Source organism: Danaus plexippus, chromosome 6, assembly GCF_018135715.1.
Source record: "Danaus plexippus chromosome 6, MEX_DaPlex, whole genome shotgun sequence".
Taxonomy (NCBI): domain Eukaryota; kingdom Metazoa; phylum Arthropoda; class Insecta; order Lepidoptera; family Nymphalidae; genus Danaus; species Danaus plexippus.
The window spans coordinates 6,774,708-6,791,208 of NC_083540.1; the positions used below are offsets into that span (position 1 = coordinate 6,774,708).

The 16,501-nt window shown below is 31.9% G+C and overlaps 2 protein-coding genes across 7 annotated transcripts; both read left to right on the forward strand.

Moving 5' to 3' along the window:
• The first annotated feature begins 975 nt into the window (after positions 1-975).
• LOC116778973 (cytochrome P450 4C1-like) lies at positions 976-8,234 on the forward strand. The gene is made up of 9 exons (XM_061529976.1): positions 976-1,344; positions 1,482-1,591; positions 4,704-4,794; positions 4,898-5,080; positions 5,152-5,546; positions 5,634-5,702; positions 7,556-7,724; positions 7,798-7,977; positions 8,058-8,234. The coding sequence occupies exons 1-9, from the start codon at positions 1,194-1,196 to the stop codon at positions 8,219-8,221; spliced, it is 1,512 nt and encodes a 503-aa protein (XP_061385960.1). The 5' UTR covers positions 976-1,193; the 3' UTR covers positions 8,222-8,234.
• A 91-nt stretch (positions 8,235-8,325) lies between these two features.
• Positions 8,326-15,697, forward strand: LOC116778970 (glutaminase kidney isoform, mitochondrial). Of its 6 annotated transcripts, none has more exons than XM_061529972.1 (10): positions 8,327-8,577; positions 10,997-11,049; positions 11,386-11,418; positions 12,076-12,172; positions 12,393-12,753; positions 12,835-12,987; positions 13,206-13,486; positions 13,565-13,873; positions 13,971-14,125; positions 14,536-15,697. In XM_061529972.1, the coding sequence occupies exons 1-10, from the start codon at positions 8,515-8,517 to the stop codon at positions 14,894-14,896; spliced, it is 1,866 nt and encodes a 621-aa protein (XP_061385956.1). In that variant the 5' UTR covers positions 8,327-8,514; the 3' UTR covers positions 14,897-15,697. The 6 variants fall into 6 exon arrangements, with proteins under 6 accessions (XP_061385957.1, XP_061385956.1, XP_032528974.1 ...); XM_032673083.2 differs by lacking the exon at positions 8,327-8,577 and adding an exon at positions 10,630-10,875; XM_032673084.2 differs by lacking the exon at positions 8,327-8,577 and adding an exon at positions 10,630-10,845.
• Positions 15,698-16,501: the final 804 nt, after the last annotated feature.

Here is a 16,501-nt window from a genome sequence, read left to right on the forward strand (position 1 = left end):
CACTGACAGACGATGAAGAAAAACATCGTCAGGAAACCTGGTCTTATAATTTCAAATTATAAGCTTGAAATTGCCAACCCGTCTTGAGCAAGCGTGGTGAACAGTGCTCTAACCTTCTCCATGTAAGAAGAGGCCTATGCTCACCAGTGGGATTCGCTAGGCTGATGATGATGATGATCTAAACAAAAAACAGAGCGGTCATCTTTATACATGTTCGAATGGTCCTCAGATCTGAATATATTGTGTGGCCGAAGGATTTAGGTACTTGTATCAATATTTTTTATCATTTCATACAAACCTTGGTATCACAATTAGATAACTTCGGCCACACGGAAGTCCAAACAGATCGAGTCGTGGGAAATTTCCAATTCCAGCATAATACCTAGTGTCTTGTCCTAAACATTGTTTACATAAATTATGACGAAAATAAATCTTAAATAATTTATTATGACATAATATGTCAAATTACTTACTAATATATAGTTAACTGTCGAGTTAAAACAGAGGGTATCGATGAGGCTGTTTATTTAATATTTTAATAAGTAACAAACATCGGATATTGTTTAGGTCTTCTTTTTAAGTTTTTACAATTAATTTTTTTAAATTTAGAATAAAAAAAAATAGTTGCTAATTAACGTTCGCGGATTGGTGGAGTAATCCTGTAGCCATGACATACATGACCCGAAAACAGAATGATTGATAAAAAATATCGTTAGAGGTTGTGAATCTTTATATTATTATTTACATTCCTTCATTATCAGCTGTTTCTCAAAGAAAAAAAAACAAGAAGAAACAAACAAGCAGTTTCGGAATATTTTGTTGAAAAAGTATCCCTTTATATAATAGTTTCATTACGTTTGGGGAGTTTATAAAATGGCTTTAAATTATTTTAAATAAACATTGATAACGTTAAAACCGACTCATGGATAACTTTAGCATATACAATAATAAACGATAACATTGAAACATTGAACATCTATAAATAGATTGCACATGAGGCATTGTAATTTTGTTACTAAAATAATAAAAAATAATAATTACCAAAATGTTTTCGTTTGACGGACGAACGTATATCATAAATATATTAATCACAGTTCTGTACAAGTAATATTTATAATGTTGTATATTGATTTTAAGTCAGTCTCACATAGGGAGTCGCGAAAGTATTCTGTTTTAGTGCGTAGTGTTTCGAGATGCTTACAATAATTTTAATAATTGTGCTGTTTATTTGTTTCATTCATTTGGCACTAAATTACAACAGCACAGCTAGGTTAATGAGAAAAATACCAGGACCTAAGGAAACATTTATTTTCGGACATGCTCTTAAGATTATGGTGTCGCCAGGTATGTTCATTTTTCTTCTATTTAAAATTTTGTTTGATGAATTGTTGATAATTTTCTTTCTTTCTGTCTTTTATCTTTATATCTTTAATATAACAAATATAAATAATGATATGATTCTTATACATTATTGATTATAGTGGAACTGTTTGCTTTGGGTCGACAGTGGAGTTCTACTTTCAAAGATATATACAGGTTCTATGCATTCCCTGTGGCTTCAGTTAACATATACAATCCAGAAGATGTAGAGGTAATGTATATGCAGCTTATATAGGTAAATATGTCTTACACTAAATACTAGTTTTTTAACTTGTCGAATGTCTCTGAGGCCTCGAAATGTTAAGACAAAATGTACAATCAACGCACGTACCTATAAATTAACAAAAAATTTTATTGTCTGTGAAAGGATATCGTAAAAACAAGGAAGCAATTATTTCAATATCAAAACCTGAGTCTACCACTTTCATTTTAAGTTTAGGGTGACTGTTTTCGTATAAGTCATAATTAATTTATCCTGGTCACAGTTTAAATGAAACTAATATTTTTCGGATAAACTACGCGGATTTTTGTTATTAAAAAAAAAAAAACTACATAATCCCGACGTTTCGGTTAGTTTTCAGCAACCGTGATCACGGTTTTTTTTTTTTTTAATAATAAAAATCTGCGTAGTTTATCCGAAAAATATAAGTTTCATTTAAATGAATAAAACTCGCGACAATCTTAGATCTCATTGTGGTCATAGTTTGTTTGTATTCTTTTGATGAGGTACATTTACACGACTAGCCATGATAACCTTCACCACTTGACTGCGTCTATTATGAGCTAAATCTCGTGTTTTATCAAAGCTAACAATAAGTTTATGTACTTATGTCAAATTGTATCGATTAATTCGAATTATCACATTATATATTTGATTTGTCTTATAAATAATCATAAAATAGACAAAAAATAATTACACTAAATCATTGTATTTTTATATTTAAATAAAATAATAAAAAAATTATATACCGACAATCAGATTACATTTCCTCAACATAGTTTTAAACTTAAAAATAAATATAGAAAAAAATTAAAAGCATAAAATTTTATTACCAAATATGGAATTTTATGCGTCTGTATCAATATTCTGTATTTTTTATATCTTTTTTTTTATATTTCCTGGTAAAGGATAATAATTTCCAAAGCATTCACTAATATAGATATTTTTTATGCTCAACAGATTCGTTATTAATTAACGATTCAATTTTTTTTCCGTGTTTCAATAAATACCTTAGTTACCGTTTTTGTACGTTTTGGATAATCGATAATAAAAGTCGACAACGCGGCTCTGGTTACGCACGATAACGAATATAATATTGATCTTGACAATACCGGGCGCTTAAAATTATAATCATTAATATATACCCAAAATAAAAAAGGAATGCCTAATAACAATTAACATTACTTCGCAAAACATAAGCACTTAAGTATGTTTCTTCTACTTTGTTTTATTTTTACGACTACACTAATTAAATACACCTTATAAGTTATAATGAACACAATCTTATTATGATCTAAAATGTTTCTGATAATATAACAAGCTCAGTTTTTCTAAATAAACACTGTATTATTATCAAATGTGTTAATATTCGTGTAAATAGTAGTATAATTATAAAAAAAAACGGTATTATGTCAAACGCATCAAATATTGCTTCTCACTCTGAGACTCACAAATACTTTGCACTATGATTAGATAAACGGAATCTAACACTTCAGTAATCTAGATCTGGTATTAGATATAATAATATATTGTATTAAGTCTTTAAGTTGCTTCATTTAATAAATTTTAATTAACCAAACCTCTAAACAATATATAAACAATCCATACATTTTTAATGCTTTCCACAAAGCTAAATATTTTATTTTCATTAAACCATTAAATTTATAATATGCGATAACTAACGTGCGATAATTTTGAAAATTTTAATTTAAGGTAAGTAAGAAGTAACGTAAATAATTTCTCACAAACATATTTCAAATCAGACTCAATTGCTGTTCATTAAAGACAATCCGATAAAATATCATTTGGTTCTTTTTTACTTAAAAAAACATCTTTAAAACTCTCATCCAACCAAAGTTAGATCTTCAAATTCCCTACAAAAATGGTCCTTACAATTAAGATATCGCGTTTCTGAGAGTTACATCCTACACGACGTGTAGGTACATTTCCACACATTTCCACGCGACCTGTGAGGTATGTAGTGTACTCGGCGCGTTTTTTACCTGGGTTCCTCCTGTAGGCCTATTCCACTTACTGTCATGACAATTTGAATATAATGTAAGGGAACAATACCCGTCAAGTTCTAAATTGATTTAGATCTCATCACATTTCGTGACACTCGATTAAATTTTTCATATCGCAATTCAACCACAACGCTTTTATTTTCAGTTAAAAGTTTATTGCAAATAAAGCAAACTGGGACATTTTTTCGTGCTATAAAATAACACAAATAGTCTAAATGGTAAACGCTTGTAACAGGTACGTATATTCATTTGAATTGAACCATTGGCTCTGAAAAAAGGTTTATGAACTAGACCTGTGGACAATAGAATAGCCAGATGCTTTCAAGGTCACGTGGATTGAGGGGATCCACTTAGGGACTGGCCGTCTTTTCAGGACAGTATGATATGCAAAAAAGAGACACAGATAGGTTTATGCTTACTTCAAGTACCCTGATATGTACGAGTACATACGAGGTTTATATGTGCATATCATGTACGAGTGGTAGATAATCATAAGAACCATTTTTGTAGACAATTTCAAGATCTTCAACTATGGTTTGATTTTTTATTTTATATAAAACTGACCGTTTTCGAGAAAAACCCAAAGAAAAACTCAAATTTAGACCTTTGACCCCGAATAACTTTTGAAGGACTCATCCGATCGATGGGGACTTTTAAAAGTTTATTTGTAAACCTCAGCTCTCTGGAAATTTCATTATTTGACCACTGTTATTATATCTAAATTGACCGGAGTAATTACTAATTAGCATTTCCTTGAAACATAAATCGTTGTATAGACTAGTTATTACAAAAAAAAAAAAATAACCTTAACATTTTAATTATATCATATTCGTTATATGAATTTATATTTATAGGTTAGATTTAAATATAAAACCAAAAGTTGAATAAATTGTCTGTAGTTTTTTGTTTATTATATCTAAATGTAAATGAGTTGCTAAAGAATCTACGCGGAATTAGATCACAAATGTTAAATATGATCACAAATATTTCTACGCAGCAGTAGGTATAACAGAAAACTACTAATTGGAAATAGAAATTTATTAGGAAAGTTATTTAAAATTATAAGTATATGGTTTCAGACAATTACTTCCAATATGAAATATCATGAGAAAAGCCTCATTTACAAGTTTTTGGAGCCATGGCTTAAGGAGGGATTGCTGATCAGCAATGGTATTTTTTTTTAATTTTACTTTAAATATTTTGTTTAAATTATTGTTGATTGTTTAATTTTGTTAATAGATATCATATGTGTCACATTTTAATATAATTTAAGGTACCAAATGGCAGCATCGAAGAAAAGTTTTAACTTCAGCATTCCACTTTGACGTTCTGAAAAAATATTTTGATTCTATAGACGGAAATAGTCAAAGACTTGTTAGAGTCCTCCAACAAACTAACGGTCAATCTGTAGATGTTGTGCCAATATTATCAGAATATACACTCAATACTATCTGTGGTAAATGTTGTACTGAGTCAGTAAGAAATATAAAACATATATGTTATTAATATTGTACTTCTTTTAATTAGAGTCGGCAATGGGCACTGCTTTGAGTGACGAATCCTCTAGTGAAGGGAAAATGTATAAAACTTCTATTTATCAGATGGGACATACACTATTTCAAAGATTTATTAACATTTACCTTCATCCTGATTTTATTTTTAATTTATCTTTTCTGGGAAGGAAGCAAAAACAACATTTGTCAGTTATTCATAATTTTACTAAGAATGTTATCAAGAATAGAAGAAAACTACTTGACATTGATAATATATCCGAAACTAAAGTTGCCCAAGCAGATGGTAACATAAGTAATGTTTTTAAAAAGAAGAAAGCTGCCATGTTGGATCTATTACTTCTAGCAGAAAAAGAGGAATTGATAGACGGTGATGGAATACAAGAAGAAGTTGACACATTTATGTTTGAAGTATGTAATTTGTTTGGTGCCTAGTTAGTTTTTATTAGTAGAAAATAGTGTCAAATAAATGTGCAATAACTATCCGTTTCATTTCAGGGTCACGACACTACTCAAGCTGCGTTAACTTATTGTCTAATGTCTTTGGCAAACGAGGAATTTGTGCAGGTAAATATACAGAAAAAAAGACAAAGAGTAAGACGAGTACATTTGCATACAATTTTTCAATATCCTACATGAAAATGTCACTTAACTAGAACAGCAATATATTATAAATAATATATACTGACTTAGTCTCAATCAACACTTTTCTTTTTCTGCGTCAATTGATGACGCAACGAAGTCACAGCCCGTAATATATTTAACGTCCTCATACTATTCCACTTCTCCACTTCTCCACTTCTATCTTTACGTCAATTTTCTGAATGTGATGTTAGGAAGAACGTTTTAACCTTAGGTTCCGATGCAATTGGTTCTAATGCCATTAATCGTAAAATGATCCTACCCATGCTAGACTTCCTAAACCCTGCTATCACTTCTTTTTTTATTAACTCAATAATTACATGTAAATTTTTCACCTGCTGGAAAAAAACCTACATTATTCCATTCCCTAAAAATAATAATCCCAGTAGTTCTGCCGATTTTCGGGCCATATCCATTCTTTCTTTCCTATTAAAAATCTTCGCGCGTCTGGTTCACTCCTATTAAGCCTTTTCCTTTCGAGGCACAACCTATTAGGTAATTTCCAATCCGGCTTCCGATCTGGTCACAGTAGTATGACAGCTCTAATTAAAATTTCAAAAGACACCGGGTCAGGCATGGAGGACCAACAAGTTACGGTATTAACACTGCTTGATTTCAGCAACGCCTTTAACAACAATGGACAATGGACTTCGATATCTTGCTTGCAATATTGTATTCTTTCAACATATATCTCCGTCAGTTATTGGTTGGTTTCACAGTTTCTTGCATGGCCGCCGGCAACGTGTCCGTTTGAATGACATGTATTCAAACTGGATTATGTCAACGCTGGTGTACCGCAGGGTGGCGTGTTGTCACAACACAGTTTGCTGAAATATTGCTGCGTTTTACCACCTTTATGCTGACGATCTCCAAATATATCGAAAATAAAATCTCAAAGATCTTTCCAATACCATTGATCTGGTCAATAAAGACCTGCTACATATTTCTGAATGGAGTTTACTCTAAACATTTATGTTTCGGCCTTAAAATCAATCTCGACAAAACCACAGTAATTCTGCTTGGTAGCTCCAAACTTATATCACGGGTGTCCGAAATTGTACTAACTCCCGTAGTTGTTGATGGCACTGTTATTTCATTTATCAAAAGAAGTAAAAGACCTTGGAGTCAAATTTGATGAAACTTTGTCTTTGGGTCCTCAACTAACTGAGTTAGCAGGAGGATGTATGCATCTGTGGGTTCCTTAAGAAGACTACGACATTTTCTCCTAATCTCTACCAAAATTATCTCAGTTCAATCTCTTCGTCTTCCTATTTTACACTACGCAAACACTTGCTACCCGGACTTTGAAGAAGAGCAATTAATGGAACTAGAACACCTTCAAGACCTTTGCATTAGGATTATTTATAGACTTCAGAAATATGGCCACATATAAGATTTGCGCAGAAAATTTAAGTGGCCTCCTATCTGTTTCCGTATATACACTCACACCATCTCCCTCCTTTAGTGTTTACTCTTCAACCCTTCAACTCTATATTATTTAAAAGAACGGTTCAAGTTTCTTCGTGATTCTCTCAATCGTTCTAATTGGAAGTTGGAACAAACTCCCTTTGCATATTAAAGTTGCGAAGTTAGAAGAGATCGCTCGTTAGCGATAAGACCGCCAAGATTGTACATTTTTATCTACTATTATTCTAATAGTAGTTAATTTAAGGGTATACAATAAATAATATGTTATTATAAATATTTAATATGAAAAACCACTACTGCTTCTTGGTTAGTGGAGTTGTTCAAATGTTAAATGTGATTTTTTTTTTCAGCAAAAGGCGTACGCTGAACAAGAGTGTATATTTGCTGGCGACAACCGTCCTGCAACCCTAGCCGACTTAACAGAAATGACCTATTTGGAATGTTGTATCAAAGAATCATTACGACTCTATCCACCTGTACCGTTCATTAGCAGGAAAATTAATGAACCGACAACTCTAAGTTGGTTTGATTGTCATTAATATTATGATGATATAAGTATTATAAATCAATTTATTAAATTTTAAATTCACAGGCAACTACACCATACCTGCTGGAGCTTCGTGCCACATCCATATATATGATTTGCATCGTCAAGAAAGCATCTATAAGAATGCTCTAAAATTCGATCCCGATCGCTTCTTAAAAGAAAATTCAGTCGGCAGACATACTTATGCATACATACCATTTAGTGCGGGCCCTAGAAATTGTATCGGTAAATTCGAACTTTGATTCGATTAATTTTTTTAAATTGTCTTCTGTTGTTTTGCTATAGTTCTTTTACTTTGATTTCAGGTCAGAAATTTGCAATGATGGAAATGAAATCATCTCTCTCCGCCGTATTAAGAAATTTCAAATTGGTTCCCGTCACTTCACCAGATGATCTTTGCTTTATATCTGACATAGTCCTCAGAAATCATGCACCAGTGTATGTTAAATTTATAAAGAGGAATAAATAATGCTAATAAATTACTCCAGGCTAATTTGTATTTAATATTGTAGAAAAAGAATATTTCTTTCTATTTAAATTGTTAGAGGATATGACTGAAATACAATAGTAGTATTTTTCATAATCATCATACAGAATCTAAATATGGAACGCTGTCTGTGTACGTCTTGGCACTAATAGTTGCGTATTTATAAGTGACATACGGGAATATTAGTTCAGTGTTGGCCGTGATATCGTCCACAGATTCGCAACTGTTTTTTTTTTTAAATTAAAATATTAAAACTTTGGGGGTTTGGGGATCGCATGCGTCTTTTAAAGAAGTGTAGTTTCGAAGAATTCGTGATGGAATCGGGAAATGAATTTGAGGTACAAGGTCTAGTTGTTTTATTATTTTGTAATAACAAGACTTCAGAAAAAGATGTGCTGTGAATTGAAATATATATTAGTTCATAGTATTTTTAATAATAATAAAAATTTAATAACTTGCTCATTCCGTATATATTTTCTTTTGATATTTTAATATCTCTGGAAGAAAACAATATCCGTGTAAAAATTTGTGGTTGATGTTGTTTTTATATTTTCGTTTAGTAATAACAGGTATCTGAGGTTGCGAAAGAATTATTGATATTGAATCAAAATTTTGCACGCTTTGCACACTTTTGTTGAACTGGAATTGCTCATAGTTATATATCATATTAAAACAAAAATAATTCCCAAAATTAATTTCTGTGTATTGCATAAATAAATAAATAAAATAAGAGTCGCGGGGATTATAAGGTTTTATTGTTTCAAACAACGAAAATATTATTTAAATGAAACTAGTATTATTCGGATATACTTCGCGGATTTTATTATTTAAAAACTACATAATCCCGACGTTTCGGTTACTTTGCAGCAACCGTGATCACACCTCGTCTGCCCGTGATTTTAAATAATAAAATCCGCGAAGTATATCCGAATAATACTAGTTTCATTTAAATGAATAAAACTCACGAAAATCTTAGATCTCATTAACGAAAATATTGGTTAATTGTATTAGGTATGTTTATAATCTTATTTTCTTTTGCTTCTCCTTCATTAATTAGCGTTTTTTATTTTATGACATATTTTGTGGGCGTATGTCGCTCAACTATCGACGCTTAAATAGTCCTCGGGGTTTGTGAGAAATCTGTTATGTTATGTCATTGAAAAATACTTTATCTGTGAATTTAAAGTAGACTATTAGTTCAAGTTGTATAGCAGATTTCAAAATTTATATCATTGCTTATTGACTTCATGGAGTTAACTTTATTTTTGGCAGATTTTTGACAGGACGAGGTTTGCTTTGATTACGATATTAGGTTTGACGATAAGCTTTGCAGACACTAAAAGACAGAAACTGCCCTAAAATCAAACAAAAGTTCCATTTTTATAAACATTGATGTATTGTAAATAGTAGTATTTTAAAAGGATAATGATAAGATCATAACCTAATCTTTATAACTACCGTTCAGGGTTTTTGGAGAAATGTAATATATAAAATATGTAGGTATATTAAATTTTATTAAAATTATAATAAAATGTTTTCGAAATGATGTTTGTACTTAAAACCTACTAAATTATGCCACTACTACTACTACTACTACTGAAAATATTATATGAAAAACAATGCACTTTGTAAGTTTAGAATATTAATAATTCTGTGTTAATTTATCATGTAATTTTGAATACTAAACTTAATTTATGTTATAAATGTTTTAGGGATTAAATTATACTAAAAGGTGTATAGAAAGGTTAAGAGTAAATAAAATGCAAAATAAATTTTTGAATGAATTTGATCTTTGAGAAAGATAACAATAAGTTCTATAAAGTAGTTAGGGAATGAAACGATTTTGTGAAATTTCTCTAAAAGAATATCTTTTGAAGGACGGAGAATCAAATTTCTCCTCTTTATACATATTTATTTAAAAATATATGAATATGTTACGAATAAAGAAGCAATTTCATTAGGTAATTGTGTTATTCAAACAAAGCTACACAAATTATACATATCAACATTTTTATCGTAATATGCATTCCCTAATATCTTAGTTGATAAGATAAAACTGATACTTATATATACATGATGTAGGTCTAGACGCTGAGATTTATAGTAAAAAGTTAAATTTAAAAAACGTATCATATCTTACATTAGAATTTCTAGAATAGGATGCAAGTTGGTGAAAGTTATTACAAGTATCTACAATACGGTCTAAGTCTACAACATTATTAGACATTAAACTATGATAATTTTAAACATTTCTCATATTCGTTCCGTCTATTCCACTCTCTAATAACAAAGATATAAATTATAAATAAATGTCATTCATGATCAAACGAAAAGAAAACCCAGTCAGAATTAAATTATTCAATATTTGATTTTCTTGTAAAAATGCGTCACGGTCGAGGTAAATAATGTTAGCTGATAAATCTGAATCGTTAAAACGAGGGGCCGTAGCGTCAGTTGGCGCCTGCGCGTTCACGGTAGCCGAGAAACGACTGATTTTTCATTCTATATCGCCATCCGCCGGTATGAACAGCCGTCAATTCCGTCGGCTAGCTGCCAGCCCTCTCTTAAAACAGACAGCATGCATCTGCTTCCGACGATATAGTCAAGTGAGACCCGTCTATATTATAGAACGACCTGTGAGTGTCCATGCTTCTTGTTACGTCTATAAAACGGGTGTCTGCTAGCCGGTGATTGTTCGCATTTTCTCGATAGTCCGTAATTTTGAGATTATTATGTATAATTATTCATATTTTTCAGAAATGGCGAAACTCCGCACCAAGTTTCTATGCCGCTCAGTCGATTGATATGCGGTAAGGAAAAATTACAGTTTCTATTTTTAGTTGCAAGTTGATATTCGTTTCAGTGATTTGAGACACTTTATTGAAAACCAATTGATCTTAATATAACGTATCAAGTTCTATTGATCTGTTATGAAGTCTGGAAGTAACAATTTATAACAGGCGCCGTGCACACGTCCTTATTCAATTCACCCTTGACATTTAGAGTAAAACATTTATTATTTAGTAATACATCAATACTCAATACTTCTAAAATCTAAAGGAGGAAATGTCGATATGTACATCTGTAGGGTTAAATCAGGCAATGTCGACTGAATTTCTAATTTAAAATTATGTTTCATGGTGCAGACACTACTCTTTCGTACACAACCTAGATCCAACGTGAGTACAACGGGTGCATGCTTTTATTTGTTATTTAGAGTTGAAAAGTAGTTTTTTATCCTTTTTTTACTTTGCCTCAACGCATGGCAATAAGATGTAACTCTGGTTTTATATTCAGAGAATATTTAAAATCAAAAAGAAAGTTAGTGTGCTAAATTGGCTGTTTTTTCAACGCTTCTTCGTCCAGCTATAGTGGTAGAAATATTTATGAAAAAATTATTCTTTTTATTTAGAAAAAGGGCTTTCTTTTTTTTTAGAAATTATATTGTTTTTTCTATACACATATTAATTATGAAACATTCCACTATATCCTTGATTTATTCTATTTTGGTCGCTATACAAATATATAACAGTCAGGTGATTGTTGACTTATTTTTCGGCTAGTCGCCTACGTTGCAGACACACCCGCCTGACGCCAAATTATACACAGGCTTAAAATTAGACTATGACGAAATCCTTCCGTAACTTATAAGTAGGTACTTGTAGCACTTGTCACTAATTTATCATATCTTATTCAACACCTTCGCGATAATCAACTCAATAAATAAATCTCCGTGATATCAGTGCATGACGACAAATATTTTATATTCAAGATGGAATGTATGTATATATAAAACAATTACATATATAACGTGACCTAAATATATATTTTTACAGAGTTCGTGAAGGATCTCATAAAAATGCCGATGATGTTTTGTTTGATATGTTTAAAAATGAAGAAACAGGATTATTGCCCGTTGGGAAATTTTTGGCCGTAAGCTAAGATTAATATCTACTTATTATTGACAATTATTATGATTAGAATTTTCCCACAACTTTGAGAAACTTAAGTTTTTTGCATTAATTTTAGATTACGTAAGAGAATTATCATCGATTTCATTTAAAGCGGCTTTCTGTTACGATAATTGATTACAAATAAATACATTTTTTTTTTAAATTAGCCTTAAATATATGACGGTATTTACGTTTTTCAGGCCTTGAGGACTACCGGAATTAAGAAAAATGATCCTCGGGTTAAAGAGGTCATGCACAATTTATACAAAGTTCACAAGGAATCAAATCTCGAAGGAGGATCTCCTGAGACGCTGAAATTAGACAGACAAAACTTTAAAGAAGTCATAGCTCCAAATATTGTGTTAATCACAAAAGCATTCCGAAGCCAGTTTGTGATTCCCGATTTTCAAGATTTCATTAAAGACATCGAAGAAATGTATTGGTCAGCTAAGAGTAATACAGATGGCAAAGTAGCTAGTTATATCCCTCAGTTAGCTCGTGCGAGCAGCGAAAATTGGGGTGTTAGCATTTGTACGATCGATGGACAGAGATTCTCGATTGGTAAGTTGAAGTTAATACAAGTTAGAATATTTTAATTATTACATACAAATGGACCTGCTATATTGTTTTGTGATTTCTCAGGTGACGTCAACGTTCCATTCACTCTACAGTCATGCAGCAAGCCCTTAACATATGCGATGGCGCTAGAAACCCTGGGCCCTGACGTGGTACATAAGTACGTCGGCACGGAGCCAAGCGGCCGCAACTTCAATGAACTCGTCTTAGATTATAATAGTACGTGTCACACGATCCGCAAATAGATTCAATAATGGCCTAAACACGTTTGTTTATGTCCATACTGAAATAATCAGCAACAAAACAAACAACATTCGCTAATGCTTATTACAAATTTATCCAACATATTACGCAGTTTTAGTTGATGGTAATTTTTGCAGTTACAATAAAGGAAAGTAGTGCATCAACGAATTCAACTATATTATTTTCATTTACAGTGAAACCTCATAATCCTATGATAAACGCCGGAGCTATTCTGGTTTGCTCGTTATTGAAAAGCCTGGACAAGCCAGAAATGACTTTAGCTGAAAAATTCGACTACGTTATGTCATTCTTTAGTCGTCTAGCTGGCAATGAAGTATTGGGTTTTAATAATGCTGTATTTTTATCTGAGCGCGAGGCCGCAGACAGAAATTATGCTTTGGGATTTTATATGCGTGAACATAAATGCTATCCCGAAAAGACTAACTTACGTGAATGTATGGATTTCTATTTCCAGGTAAAAAAAAACTATTTGCTTATTATGTAATCTGTTGAGGACTTTTTGAATTCCTTTAATATTATAACAATATTTCAGTGTTGCTCGATGGAAGCTAATTGCGATATAATGTCCATAATGGCTGCCACTTTGGCAAATGGTGGAATATGCCCTATCACGGATGAAAAGGTCCTACGACCTGATTCTGTTCGAAACGTATTATCGTTAATGCATAGTTGTGGAATGTATGATTACTCAGGGCAATTCGCCTTTAAAGTAGGTCTTCCTGCTAAATCAGGTGTTTCTGGAGCAATGCTCATTGTCGTTCCTAATGTAATGGGCATATGCACCTGGTCTCCTCCTCTTGATCCACTTGGGAACAGCTGCAGAGGTCTTCAGTTTTGTGACGTATGTTTTATTAGTTTATTTTGTAACAGTATTTATTTACTTATATATTTTAACTATGTTTTTTGGTATATTGACGAATTCCAATATCATATTTCAGGAATTGATCGCGAGATTTAACTTCCATAAATACGACAACATCCGATATGCAAGTCACAAGAAAGATCCTCGCCGCTACAAATTTGAGTCCACGGGACTCAGCATCGTCAATCTCTTGTTCTCAGCTGCTAGCGGGGACATAAGTGCCTTGAGAAGGTAAATTAAAAAATATATATTTTCGCTTCTAACAATCAAGAGATTAAATATTTAAACAATAAACATATATCTTGTATATTTGTCAGCGATCCACAAGATTCATCAACAAATGAGTCTCAACATCTGACTACGGAAAACCCATCCACCAAAGAATAATTTTTATTGACCAAGTAAAATACGTGCTTAGATTGAAAGTGTTAGCTGTTAAGACGCCTCTTTATGTTAATCACATTATATGATTAGAGTATTTGTAGTACTACAGTTCATTTCATAAAAACTGAGTCCCCCTTATAAGCGTTCATTCATACGAATTAAGCTACATGTTAAAATTATTTTGCAGCTGCTTAGTAAATAGATGCTTTCTATATCACATTTAAAACTCTGTGACTTAAAGTGTTTTTATGTTTAAGGCATCATCTGTCTGGTATGGATATGAATCTGTCTGACTACGATGGCCGCACAGCTCTTCATTTAGCGGCAGCTGAGGGTCACTTGGCTTGCGTGGACTTTCTCCTCGCTCAGTGTAACGTACCTCACGACCCTCAGGATCGCTGGGGAAGTCGACCGCTCAATGAAGCCGAGACCTTCGGCCATGATGCAGTAGTACAATATTTGAAGGAATGGGAGAAAACGCATCCCAGCATCCAAAAAGAGGAAACCCAACAAACCGTCGATGAGATCCTTGAGAGGAACAAAAGGGAGGCAGATGAGGCTTTAAAAGATCCAAGTATTCAAGAAATAGTAACTAGAAATGGAGATAAAGTGCAGTAAAGTACACGTTGCCGCCATTTCAGTATTATTATCGTTTAGATGGGGCAATATGTATTTAAATACGACATTCTTAAAATATACCTACTATTAAGCGTTAAATATTTATAACAAGATTAGATCCTTTATCAGTGGATAGAAACTAAAGTAAATGTGTTAAGATGTATTTTGGTGGTACACATATTGTGACAATATGTACTTTGAAATCTTTAACGTTCATATTACAATTTTGAAACATCTCAAGCAATACCGTATGAAGAATCTCAAACATGAAGTTCTTATATTAAATTAATATGTTATATTTTGTCAGTTACAGTCTTAAGTTAATAATTTTTGAATCTCAAGTTAAACTCTTGTATGACTATAATAAAGTTAATTTTAATTTATTCGAGAGGCTGTGATTTGTTATCTACTTATTCATTAAAACTATAACAGATTATAAAATGTTAAATTGTTCTGTCATGACAAAAAAAAATGCTGCGAAAAAATACTGACAACCTTCACAAATATATAGATTCTATAGTTCTTATGTCACTATTTCTTTCTTTCTTTTTCTTTATTTTATTTCATGTTATTGCTTCATGACCTTAAATTTGTTTAACATTCCAAACTGTCAATGTTACCATAAAAGAATTATGTAATAGCCTCTAATAAAATAAATAAATATATTAACTGTTAACTTCCTTGACATGACAATAATAAACATTTAGTATTTGTATTTTTCAAATATCCTTAATCAAATAACTAATGGTTGTATAGATGTCAATCAATAGATAAAAATTCCAATAAAAAAGTAAGGAAAAATTGGTGTTATTCATTTCATCTAACAAAATTTGATATTGTAAATTCTTCTGATAAATTTGTTCCTCATTACTCAGAGATGAGACTTCTTAGCATTCAATGGATTCTCTGTGTGGTTGTCGGGCCCATAGCGTTGCAGGGAGAGGAACTTTGATAAAGTCTGGGACTTGTAACCTAGGTGTAGGTGTAGGTGTGTAGGTTAAGAGGACCCTATCTAACGAGCGTGAAACGCTCACCTCCACCATCTAAGCTCCTCTCTGAATTTGAAACTAATTTTCAAAAAACATTCATTAGTTGCTATAATTGTACAAGTTCTATTATCTGTAAAAGTATTGTACACTAACTAGCATTTTACTCAACAAAGATATAACAGGCTTAGCATTATATTAAAGGGTGCCAAATAGCAGTGCCAAACCGTCTCACATGTTGTGATGGTATAGGAACTTCAGTATGGTAGATGACATTGATCTCTCTCTCTCTTCAGCCATGTGAGTTCCACTGCTGGACATAGGCCTCCCTCATCGACTTCCAAGCGGTTAAATTGATCACCTACTATTTATTGCAATTAAGTAATATAAGTAGAAATTAGGCTTTCGATTCAGAATACACATCACAATTTTTTTTTAAGATTCCTTAGTGGTAAAACTCCATACATCAGATTTTACAAATCATGTAATTTTTTTAATAATTTACCTATCATAATATTTAAACAAAAAAAATTACCTATAAAAATTTAAGTGGAATTAACACTTGGATAAATACTTCAATAATGAAATCATTCCACAGGATAGTGATTCGTATTTAGAA